Raw genomic sequence first — 18,742 nt, forward strand, 5'->3', positions numbered from 1 at the left:
GCTGCTTTCTAAAAGCTCGGTTTCAAGGCAGGAAGCAGATTTCAAGACGGTGCTTTTTGTCCTGGGGGCTGGAGGTGCTCTGAACACCGAGCACAATGCACTTACACCAATCCACGGACTGAGAGAGGTGTTTTTCAGCCCCTCTGGTTCAGGGAATAATTCTTCATGGGTCTGGTCATGGCCTTCTGCTGGAGATGGTCGGCCTCACTGCACGGCCTCGTCCCACTGGTGGGTCCCACAGGGATGCCCGCAGCAGCCCACCCACACCCGCTGCCCCTCGCCCAGGCCCCACAGCGTGTCCCTGTCCCCACAGGGTGCTCGTGCCTGGATGGGTCCAGCCCCATCCTCCTCCTCCATCGGCTGCTCCCCACCTTCCTTCCCTTCCCACAGCACGGTGCAACCTCGCGGCAGCGCTACACAGCACCACCACAACAGCCTTCAGCGTGATCCAGCAGGCAGGTTGTAAAAAAACAGCACACAAAGGGAGAAAGAAGCCCCAGCCCAAAGGGAGAATGCGAAGGCGCCCGTGGGGCCAGCAGTGTGAGGGCCCCACGCGAGGGCTTGGCCACCACCGAGCTCAGGCTGCACAGCCCAGGAACACCTCGGGAGGCAGAGGGCAGGCATCGCGCACGGCCAACGTGGAGATGTAGTGTGAACACCTAACACTTTGATTATTTGCAACCGCAGAATACGCTTTTATCATTTTTTTATTTGCCTTTTACCACTAACTTCTCAGCTGCCAGCACCTCCCTTAGTAAGGAGCTTCCATCAACACTCTGGCAAGTATCAAAACATTAAGGAACACTGGAGTAACAAAAGACATTTTAAATCAACTTTTTTTTTTTTTTTTTTTTTTTTTTTTTTTTTTTTTTTCCCCTAAATACATCTAGTTTTGTTTTTCTTAGCTTAAAAGTCCTGGCCAGCTTATGCTCTTCAGTATGTGCACAAGTCCATTTGGTTGGATGCACAGACCTGCTTCTGAGTTGATTTCATTAGAAAACTGTGGTAGAGTTTCCCCTCCAGAAAATGGAAGTTATGAATTCAATGGCAAATTAGGCAAAATTTGGTAAATGTCAGTAATGAATTCTGATTAAAATGTTAATCTGAACTTAATTACCAGAAACTCTCTAACTACAGAACTTAACTACAGCAGCAATTAGCTTTAGTATAAATAATTTTTGCATGTGACGTGCATAATGAACACAACAGAGATGAACTGATTCAGTCATCAGAAGCAATCTTTGTCAGGTACACAGCAAAAACTCTACAAAAGCATTTTGGAGCCATTTAATGAAAAAAGCAGAATTTTATTATATGGTTTCTGTCCATTATTCGGCATTGCTGTAAATGGCTCACATTTACTGCAACTTCTGTACAGATGTGTGGCTTTGTATTACCAGAACAGCAAATTTAAATGAAAAAATAAATGTTCAACAATTCCACACAAGCTTTTACAGTCCAACATTTCACTGAGTAGGTGAAAACTACAGACTTGTTACTACAGAATTATTCAGCATGAATAAAAAACTACAACTTTTATTTTTAAACAGGAGTCACTGGTTTAATTTTTATGTTGTTTAAAATTACTGTGATAAAAATAATGATTTTTTAATAATGCCATACACCGGTATGATATAGGATTTGTCCCCATTATATATCTTTTGTTTAATATACAAAATAGAGTAATGACACACTGTTGACTCTATGCTGTTATGCACGTTAGTTTGGAGGTGGGGGATATTTTCATACACACAGCCTTTCATCAGAAAACAAATGCCTCGCTGTTTTAAAGAGGCTCTATTCCTTTCCTGAAAATTTGGTTCCTATGTAACATCGATGGCTCAGCAACACCTGGTTGCAGACTGGACTAAGGATAGAGCTTAACTAGCATATAATACATACAATCTTTTAAAAAAACTCACTCTGAAGGTATGACCCTGAAGTCCTCACCCATTGAAGTACGACTATGGGAAACAGGACTTAGCTGACATTCATCCAGGCACTTCCTCCTATTTTTGACCTTTCTTTGTGAAAATGGCAAGGTCATTCCTAAGCTTAAATTGGCACCGATTCCCAGCCTCCCTCCCTCCCTTCTTTCCAGTTGCAAAGCTCCTAATAAAATCTGAGATTTCTGGCATTTTTGCTTTGGGTGATAACCACGCTGCGCAAAATCTACAGTTTATCCCTCTCCAACCCCATTCCCTGGCTTGTCCTATGTAAGGCCATTCCTATCGTTTTTCATGTGCAATGTACACCACGCAGCACGTATGTGTCCTGACCTGCCCACGGGTGTCCCTCGGTCAGATGCATGCACTATGTGATAAGGCACTGAAGAGACAGAAGTCACAATTCTCCCTGCTTTATCCAGAGTGCAGATACTACCCAGTGCTACAAGGACTACTGATACACACAACATGTACTTCTCACTGCTTACTAAAGCACTATACATATTTTTAATTGTGAAGTTTAAAACTTAACAGCATGTACAGCATGAACGCTTTCTTCTAACATCACAGTTTCCTTTTTTTTCCTTAAACCCATAAACTAAAAATGAATATACAGGCACAGAGACCAAAAGGGGCAGAGAGCCTCTCTTCTCCTATGTTCTGCATTTCTCTCAAGATGATAATTTGTTCACGGTCACCGTAGTTACTTTTCTGCTGGCAAAGAAAAGACAAAAAGGTATCTTTGCGTATACAAATGCTAAAACCAGCGTTTGCACATGTGCACGTGCCCGCACACCCACGCCTGCACACGCACAAACTCACGCTTCCAAACAAGCTCCAATTGAGCTCCCTGGGGATTAAAGTTTCTAGACATTCTCCAAGTAAGAAGAGTTTTCCTTTTAACTAAAGAACCCATCTGAAACCAAACAGTATGAAACTCCTATCTGTATCTCAAACAGGTCACGTAAGTATTTCCATTGAGTTGGGCTGAAAGGTATAATTGAAGTACTGAAGTTTACCTTAACTGTTACAAAATGTACATACTCTTTACAGATCATTCAAAGAGAAGAGAATGATTACTTTTTTTTTTTTTTATTAAAGATGATATTTTACTCCAAAGTACTGAATATAGTATCTTTTTAATAGGTATAACATTCAAAAAGATTTAAGAAAGGATGAAAATTTAGTTTCCTATTTCACTTGGAAACAAACTTTTGTTGAACAATAGAAATGTACTAGTGTATTGTGAACAACCTATGCTCTATATTTACATATTGCTGGTACCTGTATGCATATTATTGCCCAATTTTTCAAGCTGTTTTTGCTGTGGTACGTGAGGCTGTATATGAAATTAACCCCATATGTTCAGAGGTGTATGTATGTAGGCGCACAGACGCATCTTTACGGCTTACATTTTTTGCAGCGGAGGTCTGATTTAGCAATGAAACATGAATGGTAACCAAACATACAGATAGGAGTCTTCCATCCAAGGTCCAACTTGAATTTTTACACAGTGATTTGATAAATGTAAATCCAACCCTAACAACATCCACTGAACACAGGTTTTCCTTCTGAACAGAGTATTTCTTTGGATACTAAATGTCAACGCCTTCAGTACTGCCTCCAGACAAACCACAACTTGTACGGGTTACCATTCAGCGTATTTGTGACCCCTACAAAAAATATAATTACATGTATCATGATAAAGCAATCTGTCATCTAAAAATCATCCTTATTATACACTATACAAGCTATTTTACAATCATTTAATAAATTGCTTTTAAAGCTGCAGTAGCCCTTCCCTTCTTTTCTCAGATCAGCGAATATACCGATTATACATATTTGAAACTATAACTAAATATAAAAATATATTAGGTTTTGTATTTTATCAGATGATTTTTCTCATTTCTATTACACAAATAATCTGGCCACTTTGAGTAAAAATCAAATTTTAGAGTGGCTTAGTAAATATTTAAATTTTGAGATACAGAAAATTGTTAAGGTGCACATAGAAAAGGCTACTACAGCTTCTAAACGTTTTAAAATATAGCTATCAATGGCAACAAGGAGAAATTCACAAGACCTATGGTAAATTTATGGCACGCTAGTAATTTGATATGAATGGATGCAGCCTTACAAAGACAAAGTTCGACGTACAACTCTAAGACCACGAAATCAGTAGCGGAGTTTTCCTGCTCTCCAGGAAAGAGGATGGACCAGTTCAGTGACAGGTGAAGATGTGAAAATGGGTCTCTAACCACACGAGTTTGGAGTCTGTATATCCGGAGTTACAGTCAGTCAGCGCAGCTGCTCTGCTTTATGCTGCATGAAGGTAAACATCTCACTGAAGAAAGCAGTTCTAGAATCGATACAATAAAAACAGAACAAAACCAAACCACTGGGCATAATTACATGTCTGCCTCTTAAGTCACTGATAGTTTTCCATATATACCTGTATGATGATAGGTTTAAGTGTATAGAAAATGTGAGTTTCTCCGCACAGAAGTAAACTTTTCTTAAGCTATGCATATTTTCCTGAAAATTTCCTGATGGGCAGTCAGGACTGATCTTCTTGGCATCAATGCAGCCCATGACTCTTATAGTTATGGCTGTTGCATTATATGCAAAAAATCAGGCTTTTTTTTTTTAATATATAAAATAACCTGCTCATTTACATCCAGTTAGGACTGGGTTGATTTTCTATGAATCTGCATATCCAACACTTTTGCACATATACCAAAAGTATTTGTTTCATTCGCATCTATTGAAATTAGATTTTAGAGTGTTCTCCCACCCACCCTGGCCCTTAAAAAATGCCAAATTTTTATGGTCACTTTGACAGTTGAAAGCTATTAGGTTAGAAAAGCCCAACCCATTTTCACATGAATATACTCAAGGATTAATGTCTAGAGGTCATTTAGGAAAGCTACGAGCTGCCCCACCTTAAAAAACCAGCTGTACAATAGGCATCTTGAAGTATTACAAAAAAATTATGTAAGAAAAAATGAACAAGCCTAGTTCACGGTATATAAAGTTAAAGGAAATTGCTAAAACCAGACAGTAATAGCTATAAAAGGCACAACTTCCCTTTTCTGATATACACTTGTAAACTTTCTTCGGGTTACATGCATAAACCAAAATGCTACCTTAACTTTAAAAAAAAAAAAAAAAAAAAAAAAAAGAAAATCCAAAACGCTTTACTAAAAAAAAAAAAAAAAAAAAAAAAAAGCCTAGAAAATTGTCTCCAGCCAACTGCAGAAATTAATTAGCAGAATGTTCATAACACAGCCTCAGATCTTGTCACCGGTGGTTTTGATGCATCCATTGATGTTGCACAGGGGGAGAAATATAATTTCTGACAAATAAGATTTATTTTTCTTTCCTTTCTCCCCAGTTACGTATCAAATGTGAGAAATCCGCTGCTTCTATAGCCTAAATCTTGGCCCTCTGTAAACCACATGTAGTGCATAATTACAAAAAGAAACACCGCTGCAAGGACAAAATTAACAAGTCTGATAGGTTTTTTCTTTACAAAAAAAGCAAAAAAAAGCTATCATTTGACGTTTTCTTAAGGCAACCCTTTTGTATTAAGGCAGTCACTTTTGATGAAATAAAAGCTTCTTGATATTTCCATTTGAGTATTTTGGTATCTGATTGCTGATGATTTCTGCCAACATTTCTGGGAACTCAATACTCATGGATTTATCCAAAAATGTCTGGAAGCAAAAGCTCAGAAGATTTTCAACCACCTACGAGTGATAAAGCAAAGAATTACTTTCACACGAATGCATACAGAAGCACTATTAACCTACATCCTTCCTTCTTGCTATCTGCTGCCAGCGTGGTATCTGTTCCGCCACATGCCCCAAGTACTCCTCACGCTTGCAGATAACACTTGCAGTGCAGGGCAGGCAAGTTCACTTATCCTCAGCTTAATTACTAAGTCTTGTAAATGCCATTCTAATACACAACAAGTGAATAGATCGTGCAAGGTCTTTACAAACACTGAAGACGTTTTGTATCAATTCCCATTTTAGCATATAAATGACATATATTTGGATATCTAAACATCATCTTTCGAGGTGTTAGGTAAACTAATAGGAAAAAAAATTGATGTTTTCAAGTTTCCTTTACCTTATCCAGCTTAAACATTACTTGGATTACTTTGTACTATGCACAGTTCAGAGTACATGCTGCAAAAGGGAACAGCCTGAATTCTGAAATTCCTTGCAAAAGCAGACCATTACTAAAATAGCACTAATGCATTATTTTAATGTAATTTCAAACACTTCCCTAGATTCCTGAATAGCCTGCTTTGAGCTAATCCTGCTTTTAAACATGAACATAAATATCTCCCCTACTATTCCAAAATAACTTAAAATTCCAGAGTTTCTCCATTTTAAAGCAACAACATCTTTAAAAACTACATTTTAAATTACAGTTATATAAATTATAGAATTAATTGCCACGGAGTCCACTGCAAAAGTGCTCTGAAAGCACAAAGTTCACCTTTTTCCATTAGGCTAGTTAGACAGCGGGAGAGCAGGACCACCTCCATCCTCCCAGTCCCCATATTTATTGTTTAAATGAAACACGTACAGGAGATTCCTGCCATACACCCAGACTATTTATCTGGAACTTTTACAGCATTCATTTGAGAACTTACATCATGCATAGAGTCCAACAGTTTAGTCAGTTGATAAAATCGCTGCCAGTTCTGGCTCGAGTTCCCTTCTCTTTTCACTATGGCCTTTCCCAGCTCTTTTATGTATGTCATACGAATTTCTTCGAACAAAGATTGGCTCTTCAGGCCTTCCTTAGGAACTGTAACATTGACATGAACCTTTAAGATATATAATACCTATGAACTGCATCATTATTTAAGCTACATTACATTAGATACACAAAAATGACCAAACGAAAAAGGACTAAGTTTTCATTTAAGAAATGAAATGGCAGCTGAGAGACGAGGAAAAAAAATAGAGGCAACTGAGACAGATGACTTGTTGAACAAACAGCACACGACTGCTGGCAAAAGAAAAATAGTAATAAAAAATAACACAGGTAACCTAAAAACAAGTAAAGAGAAGAGAACCAGAGTAGAGAAGTAACACCACCAGGGCCTGGAATAGCCCTGACAAAGAAGCACTGGGGCTGGGGATTCCTGTTCTCACCGTGTGGGAAGCTGTGGGAACCAAGGAGTGGGGACCAAGGAGTGGATTCAGTCAATTCAAGTCAAGGTTAAGCCCCCGTTCCTACGTGCTCCTACTCCTACGTGCTCCTACTGTGCAGGTCTTTCTATAGGCAAGGACAAGCAAACTCCAAATGCATCAGGATGCATCAGGCGCAGGGACTCGAGTGGCCCTCAAAGTGCTGGCTTTGAAGCCTTTGATCACCTTGGTGAAGTGAATGAAAAGAGCTACAGGGAGAGGAGGAAACAGAGACAAAGCAGACTGAAAGGAAAAGGGGAGAAAAGAGTGGAAAGAGGCCACTAAAGCAGAATCCCTTCCTCAGAAACTATGACCCTCGCTGCACTGTCAGCATCTGTTCAACGTTACTCTGAAGTATTTTATCTGCCCGGGCCTACACAGAAGATGACAACGTGTCACTGCCAACAGTTCCTTCACTAATTTATATGGAAAAGGTCTGCGAGGTACACTGGTGTATGAGCTGTGTGTCTACACCTGCACGGAATTCCTGTTTTACTCCTCTTCCTCTTCTCTTGAGAAACACGTACAGTAAACAAAAATCAAAATTGTGAAGTCATGGATTTAAAAAGCTACAAATTTCAGCTGTTCAACTTTCAGAAGTGCCGCAGTGTACCCCTTACACAACATGTGTACTTGGGAAGAAATGTGAGAACGCATTGTCCTTCAACGTAAATACAACAAAGAAGCCTTCTGCTGGTCAATGCCAGCTCTCGTCATACATTACTTGTGAATGGGCTCAATTCTGCTAACGTAGCTCCCTTCCCACTTCTGACATGGAAATTCCTTTAAGGAAATTTCCAATTCCTGTAGGAAAGTTGGCCTGCCTTACATCCAAAACACTTGAGGAATTTTTGGGAGAGATTTTAAAAACTGCTTTAAATCTTCCGTTTGAGCGAAGTTTCAAGCTCTTACAAAACCCACAGCAGCACTGTGAAAAGTTTCTTTTCAAAAGAACCTTTGTCCCAGCTCGGGGCTTGGCACGCGGAGCTTGGCCGGGTCGCTGCCAGGCCGCCGAGGTGAAGGGCCCGGGAGCGCTGCTGCCGGCTCCAGCAGCACAGGAGGTGCTAACGCGGCACCTCGCTTCCACACACACCACGCTGCTGCCCAGTTAGCACCCAGGGGCTCCCAGCACATAGCGGGTTGGTTACTGGATCCTCCTGCTTTCAGGAGGTAAAAGCCCAAAGCTACCAATACTTTGTGTACAAGAATTAATGCCTATTACTCCTTGTGAACATCCTTTATATGTTTCTGTAAATACAAACATTCCTTATAAAGACAAGGAACATTTGAGCCCTTGGTGCTATTCAAGCTTCTACAAATATTTACTTTTAATCATGTAAAAGTATTGTGCTGAAAAATCTTTTCTTGCATTGTTGCTTTTACTGGATGCTTTCAAGGCACACTCCCATACCTGTCATTATATTCAAAAAATAAATGATTTTTTTTTTTTTTTTTTAATTCTGTCTAACAGAAGAAGTGAAGGCTCCAGGAAAACTACAATCATCACCTCAGATGAAGCCTTCTCAGCCCTCTGGCTGAGCAGTCCCCATGCAGTGCAGACAGGCACACGGCTTCAGCTGTTCAGACAGCCCGAAGCGTGCAAGACACGGTCGTCAGCTCATGCCTACCCCTATGCACACACATAAGAGTCTCAGCACTGAGGTCTTTGGATTGCAGCTGAGCCAGGGTTAAAGCTGAGGCTCATCAGGGAGTCACAACAATACAGTGCATGAAGAGGAGAAAGAATCACCAGGTACTAATGAATATGAACACAAAGTAGAAATAACACTATAAAAATATTTACATAGTGCTTCTATTAGAAGCTTTTCTGTATGGTCTAGGAAGGGACTATTTTGGTGCTTGACTTTGACCTCTCATGCAATACAGTCAAAACAATTTTTACTTGTTTTCACTATAGCTCATCTGACTGAAAGGCATATAAAAGCACCATGCAGTACATTATATAAATGGCTTAGATATCTATCATAAATCCACCATTTACTTTTTAGATACAGGTACAAAGTTGCATTTCACAATTATTGTAATATAAAACGTACTTGTATTTAACAATTTTTAAATACCTTCTGGGACAGTTCAGTAACTTTTTTTGGGAGGAATCTGCTTCACTGGATCAGAACTTGCTCATAGATTTATTTAGTTATTTTTAAATGAGCATGAAGTCATAGCTTTGCCCACTTCTTTGCATCCCGGGCTGCTCAGCTAGTCTCTGGTTTAGGCCTCTCTGTTGGAGTTGCAAAGCTTTGAATACGATCTATAATATCTTAGCATGAATGTCTTGTATTTGCTAGAAGCAGAACTTTCTTCAGTAGCCCTATAAGGTGAGGTGCCAAGCAGAACATTTTGATTTTAATTTGCTATCAGATACCTGACATGGTATAAAACTAAACACACACATTTCATGGCACTGGCAAGTGAAACTTACACCGTCCACATAGGTATTTAACTATTCACCTACTTGTAGAGAGGAGAAGCAACGTTTTCATACAGAGATACTCTTCGTAGGAGACTTGAAGCCGCGATAGCTCTCGGGCAACCATAAGCATATGTTTGCATTGTTCGTACATACAGGGTAGATTCATTCTCTGCCTGAGAAATAAGCAGAAAAAAAATAGATTTAGAATTTTGAGATGCCTACACACTGAACTAAGTTTCTCCATGCTTCATTCAACAGTAGTGGTTGCAGCTGCAGATGCCAAGCTAAGTACTTTTATCTGTCTTATAGCAAAAGAATCTTCAGTTTTCTCCAGGGAACTCTCGTGAGTGAGAGGTGCTCCAGCCCCTCGAGCATCTCTGTGGCCCTTCTTCTGGACACGATCTAACAGATCAACGTCCTTCAACATCTCCTGTTCAATACTACAATCTAAACAAAGAAACAAACAAAACGGAATCCAAGTATATTGAATCCAAGTATAAGAAAAAAAATGCTTTTGAAATTATTTCCTCCAAAGTTGCTATCATTTTTCAGTTCTCCTTTCCTTATCCCTGCAAGAGCTAGTACATATAATAAAATGTGTAACAGAACCTTACAAGCATGCTGGAAAGCATCTTAAGAAACCCTAAGTCAAAACAAGAAACATGTACCTTTTGCAAGGGGCAAAAACCTAAGAATAATAAGAATTCAGAATGGTTTTCAAAAAGAGAGAAATACAAGCCATTTACACCATATTAAAACCAAGCATAAGTCTAGAATACCCGTCATTTCCAGAGGAAGGCAAGCTGCTGAACTGTGCCTGCGGAAAGGTGGCAGGACTACTTGCAGCAGTACCTCACGGAGCAGTACCCATAGCTCCACACACGTACGTACATCCCTGGCCTCAAACACCCGCATTGTGTGGGGCTTCAACAACCAAGGAGGCACAGCAAGGGCACAAAGCGCTCACAAGACAACGCATGAGGCAGGAGTGGTCAGCTGTAGGGTACTTGACACAAGGCCACGAGCTTACAGCAGTTGGCTGTTTGGAAACGATCTGCTAACCCCTTTGGGTTGTATCAGAGGGCATCTCACATATTTCCAGTTGGGTAATTCAAACACATTCCATGTCAGGGCTCAGCAGTTTTCCTCATGTAAAAGTATTACCATTTCTAGGCAAAAGGTTAAAATAAATATTTTGAAATGGGTCAGCCTGTCATTTATTTCCATCTGCTGTAAACATAATCATCGCCGCATGTCTGAGAATCTATATGACGACATTTTGGGCAGATTTTTGGTAATAACAAACCTATGCAAGTGGCATTCCTCAAAAAATGAGAGCAAAACACAGCACGCCTGCCCGCGGGCAGGTCTGAGCCCGAGCACCTGGGGGGCTGCCTGCGGGGACAGAGGGAAGAGGCCTCAGAGACCCCCCTCAGACCCCAACACCCCCCGTACATCCCCTGCCCAGGCCGCATCTGGCACAGAACCGCCCCGACTTCGTGCTCTTCAGGCAAAGCTCTGACCACTGCCAGCCCTGGTCATCCAGAGAGACAGGTCTGAAAGCCATACCCCAAAAACAAGCCCAGAAACCCCTGATGGAGGGAGCAGAGAATGTGCTGAGGCCTGGGGGGACACAAGACAACTCGGCCAGGGAGAGAGCGCTGCGCCAGACAGCACAACGGGTCAACATATGTGGACGGCAGCCCTTGAAAAAAAGTAGAGACTCAAGCAGCTGGCTAATGGCAGATTATCATTTCGGTAGTGATCCTGCCCCAGTGACTGCAAACCTAGGCTGATTTGAAACGCTAATCTTTGAAAGTATCTAATCTTCCCCTGCCTTTGTAAATAGAAAAGAACACGCAAGTCGGGCATTAGGTTTAGGATGATTAGGATGAATGAGACCCATGTAATTTACACTTGGCGGCCATATGCATGTGTGTGGGATGTGTGTTGATAAAAGCATGTAGTTTTCAACACTGCTGAATCATTCAGTACAGCCCAGTCTATAGAGGGAAAAATGAGCAAATGAGCTGCTGGTATTCTGAAAAATCGGACAATGCAGATTTCACAGAATTCGTTACAAAAGAAATGTTCAAAAAATTCTGGGAATAAGAGAACTGATTAAACTTTGCTTATAAAACCGTAATTAATGGTTATTTTCTTTCTGTTCAAATAAGGCAAATACAGGTATTTGGTATGGCATGTAATTTTATAAGGACAAATGTGATCAAGCAGTTGACCTCAAATCTAAGAACAGCAAAGAGCTAAGATGACGTGTGATGTAAACATAATCAAATTCCTAAAACATGTAACTTTCAAAAACTTCTTTCTAAAGCTAGGCCACAATGAAAAGACATTTGCTACTTGATGAACGCAACTGTGCATTCCTCACTGTAAGTGCACGTACATGTGACACGAGTGGAGGCTTTGAGCTGACAGAGTCCTAGTGCCAACTGCACTCAAAGTGTGTTCTGAGTCACAGGGCATGGAAAACATTTACACACAGCTACAAAATCGCAGGTTTTTACAGTCTCCAAATACTCAGCGATGGCCTGAAGCCTAGGATTTATTGAGCTGCCAAGCTTTTCAACAACTTGTATCAAGGTTTTATATATATAAAATATAATACATAATACATAGAAACTGCCATCTTGTATAAACACAGCTAAAAGAAACACTTTTCCTGTTTTGAAACATAAAATGTGAGTTCACTGGCTATTCACACACAAATGCATTGAAGCATATTGTTTCTACCCAGAAATGAAGTACAGAAATGTGAATTTAAACTATTTTCCAAAGTCTAAAACTAACTTAAAATACATTTTTGCCCCCTGCCTTAAGAGCCCAGTAACATTTTTCCCACCTCATCTATTGGGAGATGAAAGCCTGTCAATGGCTGCTTTGTAGTGCTTTCCCTGTGCAGAGCTGGGGAAGGAAATGCCAATTTTACACCCCGGAGGCCCAAGGTGCACCTATGGGATTCAGCAGCAGCTTTTCTACTGACTGAAGTCGGAGGCGGAGGCAGCAGTCACTGCCACCCAACAGATGGGTTGTCCAGAAAGGAACACCAAATGCTTCCCCTTCTCCTGCCCTGCTTTACCAGCACCAGCTCAGGTGTCCTTTATCCGTCACTGCTAACACTGGAACTGGCCGGGTCAGCCACTGCCACCCTCCCTGCCTCCTCTGATGGGCATCTGCGAGCTGGAGTTGAGGAAAGAGGGCGGCTTTCATCTCAAGGCTCTGATTAACTGGAATAGTGACGACTTCAGAAAGATCAGAGGAAGGAAGGATGACAAACTGACTTATAGTCTTGCAGAAATGACAGCTGCATCATCAGAAGCTCATCTTTTCTGTTTTCTTTTTCGGTTTTGCAAACGTGCATGTTAAAAGCTTCATTGTACAGGTTCAAGCATAAGTGCATGAAATGGAAACATTGCTACAGACACATGTGGTAAACCCTTCTGCACACAGCAAATGCTATAGGAATTATTTTTGGGGTGAAATGCAGGCTAGGTATATTAAAACGGTAATTACAGATTTAAATATGCACAATTCCATATACTCAGTGAGATATTTATTAGTTATAGCATAATGTGATACTTTTTTGGTAGTGTGAACTCAAGTTATTCAACAATTAAAAACTCATTCATGTTGTTGCTATTCTGCAAGGCTGAAATGATGCAGGTCTGCACGAGGCCTCAGGTCAGGCCTGAAGTTGTTGCCAACTTCTCAGCTTCTTTATACTTCCAGTTAAGAAAAAGAAGTACATCATCAATTTTAAGGATGAAGCTACAGACCACCTCTTGGGAATTACTCTATTCAAATAAAACACAAATACAGACATCATTTTGTTCTAACCCTCAACTGAAACAATGCTTTGAAACTGGAATTAATAGATATGAAGCCAGAACAAATCCCAAAAATGCAGAAGTGTCATTTGCAGATCTTGAAAATTACAAGTTTGAACAACTTATACTTTATCTGCATGCACAGATCTGAAGCTACTGAGCACAAAGCAAAGGTGTGATACAGACACCTTCAGTTAACTGTGAAAATGACCTTGATACTAAATTTCAAGAAAAAAAAAGATTCTGATGCATCTGTTACACACAACACCTATGCCTAACTGTATTTATTACAACCAAGCTTTAAAAGGAGAACTTGCTTCCCAGTTATTCCAGGCAATTCACCACAATACTGTTAAATATTACGATTGCTTTTAGCTTTATCAAACAATAGAGCTGTTTTGACTTTTAGAGGATGCTACTTTGCCTACTTCAGTTAAGATGCTCAATGGGTTTTAACAAACATCTAATTCTTACATCACATGGAGCTATCTTATTCCTCTACCTTGGACCTGCTTCTAGAATATCTGAAATAGCTAAAGAAGAGCTTAGAGGCTTGGAGGGCAGCAAGGGGGTGGGCTGTGTGAAAGATGACTGTGATGCATCTCAGAAAACAGCACTGAGTAAATTCCTGCGTGGTTTTTAGGAAATGTTATGTACCAAAGTACTATTTTTTCAATGATGTATTAAGCAGAAAGAGTGGACATACCTGCTCTGTGCATTTTTTTTTTCTTGCTGTACCTGATGTCCCTCTTGCCCTACCCACTGGTTTAGATTTTAGCATCAGTCATGCTTCCCCCATGGCACTATCCTTCTGGATTTCCCACAGGTACTGTGCTTCTCCAACTTCTTGTAACTCATGTAGTGTTTTTATGTATTATTCATTAATTGTCATGTTTAACTCAGAGGTGGCTGTATTTTATTGAGGAGTAGTACATAAAAAGTTATGACCAGAGAGAGTTTTATGGGCAACCTGTAGCACACTGGAGGAAGACTTAGAAGAAACTGCAGTTCTCTTAGTCAACATATTTTATTGAAAACAAATGTCATTTTAATAAACAGTTCATGTAACAGAACTGTAACTCAAATAAAATTGAGAATTAACACTGACTGTAATAGGATTATCCTTGCCTTTTTTTTTTTTTTTTTTTTTAAAGAGTATTGGCACATACTTAAGTGTAAAGCTCTGTGGTTTTGACCAATTGATAAAACCACAGGAGATCTGACTTGTAGCAAATTAGATGCTATCATGCTTAATAGTGAGAATATTAATTATTTTAATTGATTCCACCACTTGGAAGCTATTTTATTTCAGAGATATGTTGATCAAAGTTAGTAGAATATAAGCACACAGATGGGCATACATTGCCCTCCTGACTTTTTTTTTTTAAATATATAATTACTATAAGGAAATTATTTAAGCTTGTAAATATTTATCCAGGCTTGTATATGAAAAATACATTAAAGTGAATAAATGAAAACAAAGAAGTAGTCTGAAATATAAATGGCTAATCACAAAGAAAACGCAAAGATTACTTTTCTCTTTTTCTTTTAAATGGAAAAAAGATTCAGGAGCTCATGTATTGAAGTACAATAGGAACAAAAATATTATGACTACTGCCTCAAAACATGCCAAAGGGGCTAGCATTACCTGCAAAGACAGGAAAATTGAGACATGAGTAACACCTTGTCACCTGCATCTCTCTTCAAATTACTGTCAGTGAAATTGTCATGGTGATGAAGTTTTGTGATTGTATGAGCCAAAGGTTCTGCGTAGTTGAACTTAATAGTTTGTCCCCACCAATGGACAATATCATTTCACGAAAAAAGAATGGCAAATCCATAGTAACAGCATCATATTAATTGGAACTGGCAGATGGGCAAACTAGAATTTGAATGGCTCTGACCAGCAATCTCTAAGATTTAGATCTACAAAACAGTTTCAGCAATCAATTCAGAGTACAGACTAAATGTCTCAACAAACTTTATAGATACTGCTAGCATCACTGGAATTGCAAGACCTAAAGACCACTTGGAAAGTTTATTACAAACTGCTCAGACAGAGTTCTGCCTGTTGAAGAAACTGCTGTTTAAAAAAAAAAAAAAAAGAGTCAAAGGACACAATTGCTGAAATGGCTTCAAAGTAAAAACACAGCAAGAAAGTCCATCAGGACCAATGCCAGAGCACGTCCTAATGGGAGAGGGTTTGAGACAGAGCATTTGGTCTCCAGACTGAAAGACATAACCTAACCTGATCTGCTGTGCTTCTACACCTTTGGAAAGTAATATAACTGTGCATATTTCTGCACTAAGTGTTTATACCCACTGCAACTCAAATTAAGCCTCCTATCCATCACCTCCACAGTCCTGAATTCCCTTTCAGTCCTCTACAACACAATTACCACACAACACCACTTTGAAAAACACAAGAAAGACAATGTTCAGTGTGAAAAAAAAAGATATCCAATTATTCTAGCAAATTCATTTTTTCTTGAAGACTGCTACCAAAGTTCAAAACCAAAATAAAACACACAAGTTTTTCCATTTGCAACCACGTCTTTTCAGTCAAATTTTAAGCAGGCTCAGATATAAATGTTTAGCTGTTCAATAATTCAGTGGAACTAAAAGGACCATACTATTACTTTTATGCAACAAGCATACAGCACATTATGCAATTTGCAGAACTTCTCTCTCCAACCCAGATAAATGTTCGGCTTCAACTTTGTTGGCTTGACTGAAATGAATGACTGTAAGGAATGGTGCAGAGACAGGCACAATATGGAACATTTCAGTACAAACATCTCCCACAAATATTCTGTATACAAATAAACTTAATATCTAAAAGACTGCTCTTTCATTTGACCTATTTAAAAACTAAGCAATCTGCTGTAAGAAAAACAATGCTGCAAATGGCAAATTGATTTGTGATCTCTGCAACAGCTTGCTACCCAGTGATTCACCTCTCACGTACAAAACACAGAACGACTGCGTGGATTCTAGTATTCCCCGATAAACGTAGAAAAATGACTCATGTCTTACTTACTCATTAATAATCAGATCTGGTGCAAAGCACAAGAGATTTCCATTTGATTGTTTGTATGATCTCCATCCTAAAGCAAAAGCCATTAGGAACATCCATGAGTACTGCAGAAGGGTCATTTGGTCATCCAGATGTAGATTTTTGAAACCTGAAAAAAAAAAGTTGAGGTGTGATAGTATTGGTAGCAAGAAAGAAAAAATAAAAAACAAAAAACCCAAACATAAGTAACTCTGAAAAGGATGATGCTTATCATCAATATGACTTCTGTACTACCAATGCAGATTCCTACTTATAAAAGTGCATTTCATAATGATTTTTGTAAATGTGATGATGTAACCTGAAATGTAACCTGAAACAACAAGAAAATTGCTTGACATATTCCAATTACCTGATTCAGCCAAGTATTTCTGTATTTTAGATTACATTTTTGGTGGAAGAAAAAAAAAATAGAATAAAAGAGGTTCCTTATGTGAAAGTCTTGTTGAAGGAAAAAAATGCACTTTAAAAGGGGGTGCAAACACCATTTTCCAACTTCCAAGGTTACATTCAAATATTTGCACATGTAGAAATTAAGCATTGCAACTGCAGGACTCAGATTACAGCTTCTGGGCAATATGACTACATATGCACCTCCAGAGGTTGAACAGAACACTTCAGCACAAGTCAGGCTTGAGCTTGTTTACATATACCTGTTGACCATGCATAACAAACATATCGTAGAACAACAGACAAAAGACTAACAGGAAGAGTTAACTCTTGAACCTTACATTGTATATTATACTGGCATCTACATCTATATTTCTTCAAAATAAATTCTCAGCACCCATCTACCAAATGCACGCACACTGCAAGTACTGGATTCTTGCAGCCACATTGTCAGCTACTTTCTGGATGGAGAGAGTACTGGATGGACAATTTTTGATTGGTACTACAGGTGCGAGAAGGGGATGGAATATTACAAAAAGAAAAATCAGAATATGTGCAAGTGCTTATCTGAGACAGATGGTCAAAGATAAATTACAGAAGACAAAAATATCTAATATTCTCTACAATTCATTGGGCGATCTTGTAGAGTTAATGGCACAATTTTTTTTTAATTTCTGAGAGTAGTGCAAGAAACAACAAATGGTTTAACTTTAAATTTTGTTCTTATTCAACAACAGTTGTACACTGAGCTTACAAAATATATATCACATTAGAAGCAGTTAATGATGGTAGCTAATCTTGTAAAAATACATAGAATGAATAGAGCCAATTAAGATAATGAGGAAGTGTGTAAAATGTGAGAATTAGTCCCTTAAAAGGGCTTAAAAACGTAGGCAGCTTTCCTTTTGCAGTGTTAGTTCCTATCAGATTGCGCCTACATTTAACAAGAAAATATTGTGCCACAGTGAATCATTACTAAAGTCTGAACTCAAGATGGTTTTATTTAATTTCATTAGGCATCTGACATCTAAAGAGCTCATTACAGTGCTGTTTCGTGGATATGTTTAAATAGATAGCATTCAATAGATTATTATATAACAAAACTTGTATGCCTAAACAGCTTCAAATAAAAGCTTCTGGTTTTGGAGAGCACAGGAACTACTATTTACACTACATCTAAAATACAAGGAAAGTATTTCTAAGTTATTTCAAACTTACTGGGTCAAATATTGAAACCTTTGCTCAAAACCTCCTTGGGAAAAGATTGTTTTGAAAAAATCAATTAAAGGATTTAGCCATCAGTGCTAGATTACTTTTAGTCTTTTTGATGGGATATCAGTAGAAGTACATACAAATTAAACACTCTCATTACAAAACACCTTAGTAATAAAAAAGAAGAGAATAAGAATGTGGTAAAAATAGTTCCTATCAACATAATTATTAAACAGAAGCTTGGCATGTTCATAAAGAACATATGTTCTAACCTGAAGGGTTGGTCTTATTAGTGGAACCGTTCAGAAGAGTTTATGAACACAGACAAATATTTTATAAAAATTGTATTTGAATTCGTATTTCAGAATACCAAAGGGTCTCCTACAGCCTTGTCCCAGCAGAAAGTGCGAATGTGAACTTGTCCTAATGAAGACCTCAGCAAAAGGTGCAAGTCCCCATCACAGAAAGCCTTAACAGAGAAACAATCATCTCCTGTCACACCTCTGCTGGTCATACATGTTTGAGTTTGGTCTTCCTTTCCTACTCTTAATTTATTTCCCCTCCATTGAAAGAGAGACCAGTACATAAAACACACTGAAATTTCATTATAAGACCTTTTTTCTTCTGGC

General features: G+C 39.0%; 1 protein-coding gene across 4 annotated transcripts in view; it reads right to left on the reverse strand.

Annotated features, from left to right (window-relative positions):
* Positions 1-859: 859 nt before the first annotated feature.
* Positions 860-18,742, reverse strand: part of NR3C1 (nuclear receptor subfamily 3 group C member 1) — a 66,623-nt gene continuing 48,740 nt past the window's right edge. Inside the window, exons 6-10 of one of the 4 annotated variants that reach the window (XR_014318482.1) lie at positions 16,479-16,623; positions 9,633-9,763; positions 6,613-6,770; positions 4,084-5,695; positions 860-3,619 (exon numbers count right to left, since the gene is read on the reverse strand). Coding sequence is in view for 2 of the 4 variants with exons in the window: in XM_082771817.1 (XP_082627943.1) it covers positions 5,543-5,695; positions 6,613-6,770; positions 9,633-9,763; positions 16,479-16,623 (587 nt within the window). In the remaining 2 variants the exon portion in view is untranslated. Of the gene's footprint in view, positions 5,696-6,612; positions 6,771-9,237; positions 9,489-9,632; positions 9,764-16,478; positions 16,624-18,742 lie in introns of those variants that run through there. The other 3 variants (XM_082771817.1, XM_082771816.1, XR_014318483.1) reach the window with 3 other exon arrangements.

The sequence above is a fragment of the Aythya marila genome (assembly GCF_965140915.1).
Source record: "Aythya marila genome assembly, chromosome: 14".
Lineage (NCBI taxonomy): Eukaryota > Metazoa > Chordata > Aves > Anseriformes > Anatidae > Aythya > Aythya marila.